The sequence below is a fragment of the Acomys minous genome (genome assembly GCF_964271855.1).
Source record: "Acomys minous genome assembly, chromosome: 13".
In the NCBI taxonomy this organism is placed as follows: domain Eukaryota; kingdom Metazoa; phylum Chordata; class Mammalia; order Rodentia; family Muridae; genus Acomys; species Acomys minous.
The window spans coordinates 90,825,321-90,829,082 of NC_140495.1; the positions used below are offsets into that span (position 1 = coordinate 90,825,321).

At 48.1% G+C, this 3,762-nt stretch overlaps 1 protein-coding gene across 1 annotated transcript; it reads left to right on the forward strand.

Annotated features, from left to right (window-relative positions):
• The first annotated feature begins 1,369 nt into the window (after positions 1-1,369).
• ATOH7 (atonal bHLH transcription factor 7) lies at positions 1,370-2,832 on the forward strand. Its single transcript, XM_084752212.1, has one exon. The coding sequence runs from the start codon at positions 1,852-1,854 to the stop codon at positions 2,302-2,304; it is 453 nt and encodes a 150-aa protein (XP_084608338.1). The 5' UTR covers positions 1,370-1,851; the 3' UTR covers positions 2,305-2,832.
• The last annotated feature ends 930 nt before the right edge of the window (positions 2,833-3,762 follow it).

Sequence of the window (3,762 nt, forward strand, 5' to 3'; positions counted from 1 at the left end):
ATATCTGCGGATATTGCCGACATAGCTATGTTTCAAAGGGAGAGAGGAGCTTACTCGGCCTTTCCTGAAATACCCAGGAGGGATTGCTGGACTCAAACTATTTGGAGCCTGTTTCTTTGCCTTTGTCTTTGTCTTTTTTTTTTTTTGTTTTTGTTTTTTGAAACAGGGTTTCTCTGTGTAGCCTTGGCTATCCTGAACTCATTTTGTAGACCAGGCTGGCCTCGCGCTGACAGTGATCCGCCTGCCTCTGCTTCCTAAGTGCTGGGATTAAAGGTGTGTGCCACCACAGTCTGGCTCTTTGCCTCTTGATTCCTCTAGAAGAAAAAAAAAAAAAAACAAGAAACAAGCTGCGATGAGAAAAGGAAAATTAAAGGTTTTTCTGTGTAAGTGTAATAATTATCAATGGGGGAATCATGTTTTTTTTTTAATTGTTCTTGAGGACTGAGGACAGGCTACAACACTAAGCTGCATGACATGTGTCTAGTGGTATAAGAGATAGGGGGAAAGAAGTCCACTGAGAAGTATTTTTTGAAGTTCCAAATTATTTAGATGTTTCCATTTTGCTCATACATGTGCATGAAGACATTTTATTAAGTTTAGATGCTAAATAATGAAGTGATTAATTGTCATCTCAGGGTGTGGCCCACCAACACTAATGAAAACGGAAATGAATTAGAGATGCTGAATCAATTTGCCAGGGCCTTGGAACCCACGAAACTAAATCGCCTAATTAGAAAATAGTATCGAGTTGAAAATAGACACATTCATATCTTAGGCTACCTTGGAAGTTGCTTCACAGGAAATTATTTGCAGAGTCGCGTTCCAGGCCTGCACTGTTTGGGCTTCCTAATTTGTCAGAATTTATTTAGTAAATTAAATGGAAATGTTCATATTTTAGAATGGAAAATTGCCACTTTTTTTTGTTTGTTTATTTTTTGAGACAAGGTTTCTCTGTGTAGCCTTGACTGTCCTGGGCTTTGTAGACCAGGCTGCCCTTGAACTCACAGTGATCCCCCTGCCAAGCCCGGCAAAATTGCCACTTATTAACAAAACAAAATCTTGCTGGACTTCAGATACACCTAGCAATGTCAAAAATCTACATCTTCATGCAAATGGTTTCTACTTAGTCATTAAAAAAAAAAAAACCAGCCTTTGTTTTTGATGTGTAAGCTGCCTGCTAGTATGGGAAATGACGGACCAAGCTCTCCCTCCACCCCGACCTTGTTATTCTGTTGGGGACAGCCAGGCCAGGCCACTCCAGATGGTGTGTTAGTTAGTGTTGGACATAGCTTTGGAGAAACTTCAACAGATGAAGGCAGTAATGTCAGGATTTTGCTGTGCGTCGCCTCCCTCCCCCCTGCAGTTCCCAGGGTAGGAAGGTGCTGAGACGGAAGCGGAGGGACGCCCGCCCACCTGCCACCACCTGTTCCCTCCTTGAGCCCTGGGCTATAAATTCTCCCTCACTACTTGGTCCAGCGCTCTTCGCTCTTGGACATCTACTGCGAGCAGTCCGAGCGCTCCTGGCCGAGGGTGTGCGAAGATTTCATCACTCCGAAAAGCAGTCTAAGGCTTTTCCAGAGAATTGGAAGGGCCTTCTTGCCCCAAACCCCAGAACGACCCGCAGCAAACTGCAAGAAAGTTTACTCCTCTTTCAGCTTCACGTGGTTGGAGGGAAATGACTTTTTCCTGAGCATCATTTCCACTGCATCTGGGCAAGGGAAAAGACACCAGCCTGGCTACCCAGCAGGACAGAAGGCAGGGTCCCACACTGCCCACTGTACTCTGACTGCACGTGAGTCGCTCAGTCTGTGACTTATTCACTCCCAGGAGCCACGCAGAGCTGCAGTGTGGATGAAGTCGGCCTGCAAACCCCACAGCCCTCCGGCGGGGGTGCGCGGCACGCCTCCGTGCATGGGCGCAGCCGAGCGCGCAGTCTCGTGCACCGGGCCCGGGCGGCTGGAGAGCGCTGCGCGAAGGCGCCTGGCGGCCAACGCGCGCGAGCGGCGCCGCATGCAGGGGCTGAACACCGCCTTCGACCGGCTGCGCAGGGTGGTGCCACAGTGGGGCCAGGACAAGAAGCTGTCCAAGTACGAGACGCTGCAGATGGCGCTAAGCTACATCGTGGCGCTCACGCGCATCCTGGCCGAAGCGGAGCGGGACTGGGTGGGGCTGCACTGCGAGCAGCAGCGGGGTCGCGATCATCCCTACCTCCCATTCCCGGGTGCTAGGCTCCAGGTGGAGTCCGAACCCTACGGGCAGAGGCTCTTCGGCTTCCAGCCTGAGCCCTTCTCCATGGCCAGCTAAGCCGCAGGGCCATTTGGGTGGTCCGAGAGTCTTAGGGAGAAAAATCAGACACCTTTCAGGTTAATTTCCTTGCCCTTTTGTTGCCCTCCTTCCTCCGCTTTGCTTGCGTTTCGTAGGTTTCATGAATGGACGTTGTGAATGACTCTGGACTGCTGTGAAAATAATGCTCTATCCCGTTTAGCTTAAGACATGGGCCTTGGGGAGGGGGTCTAGCAGAATTGGTAGAGTGCTCCCGCTCTATGTGTGAGCACGGGTGTTACTCGCCTGTCATCCCAGCGCCATTGGGGAGGTGGAGGAATTTATATGAGACCCTGTCTCAGAGAATAAATAAAAGAAGGATTGGCTAAGACTGGTACTGAGCCACCAGAAAGCTGTCTTCTTAAACTTTGTTCTGATAGGGAGAAGTTATATTAAGTTGCTTATATTCTGAGCAGCTACCTTGTTGTGTAAAATCATAATGGCCCGTATATCGTGTGTGCATGTATCAGGTAGAGGCAGACCTTTTTTCTTTTTCTTTTTCTGGCGGAGAGGGGCTTGGTAGAGTACTTGGGCATGAGCGCTTTGTATTTTTTTAACCGTGTACACATTAAAATATAGATTTTGTAAAAATACAACTAATCTGAGTGTGTTTTGAATGTATACATTCTGCTAGTTTTCTGGAGACACTCAAGACCTATGAGGCTGGGTGTTGAGTGCTTCCTGGGGATAGACAGGGAGTATTTTATCCCACCAAGCCCAGTGTGGTGGCTCACCTTGCAATGCCAGCTCTCTCAGAAGCCGAGGCAGAAGAATCACCGTAGGTGATAGTAAGCAAAATTAAAATACCATGTAGCTTTCGGCTACTAAGAGAATTACTATTCAATATTTTAGATTACTAAGGCAGTTACTAAATTTCCTCACAAGCACCCAGATATATTCATTCCAACATGTGCCCAGGAACAGCCAGACACATGCTATACACATCTGTGTACACAGATGCATATCCACGCAAGAGAACACTCCTACAACAGCAGGAAAGATAGTGTTGCTCAAGAAAGTGCTTTCCTTAAAGTCGGTACGATCTGAGCAGTGAAGGCTTCAATACCATCACGCTAGACACGGGAGAGCAAGCGACACACACGGAGTGGGTTTGAATTGCTCTAACAAGTTCGATTAAGCATGAACAGACCCTGCCTTCTTCTAGAGTGGCTGTGCTGAACAGCTCTGCCTGAACTGGGGGGACTTGCCTGTTCAGTGTTAGGAAAAGCGGGACACTGTGCATTTGGAAGTTGTCACACGTCGACAGAAGCAACAGCCCCCAAAAGTTATGATCATGGATTCTAAAGCCAACTTTTTACCAACACAGCCTGTGTGCTAAGTGAATCTATAGAGCATCTCCATCAAAATGACGGTCTTGCTGTGGGAATAGCTCAGGTGGTAGAATGCATGCCCACCCTGGCCCTGGGCTTTGTTCTCAGT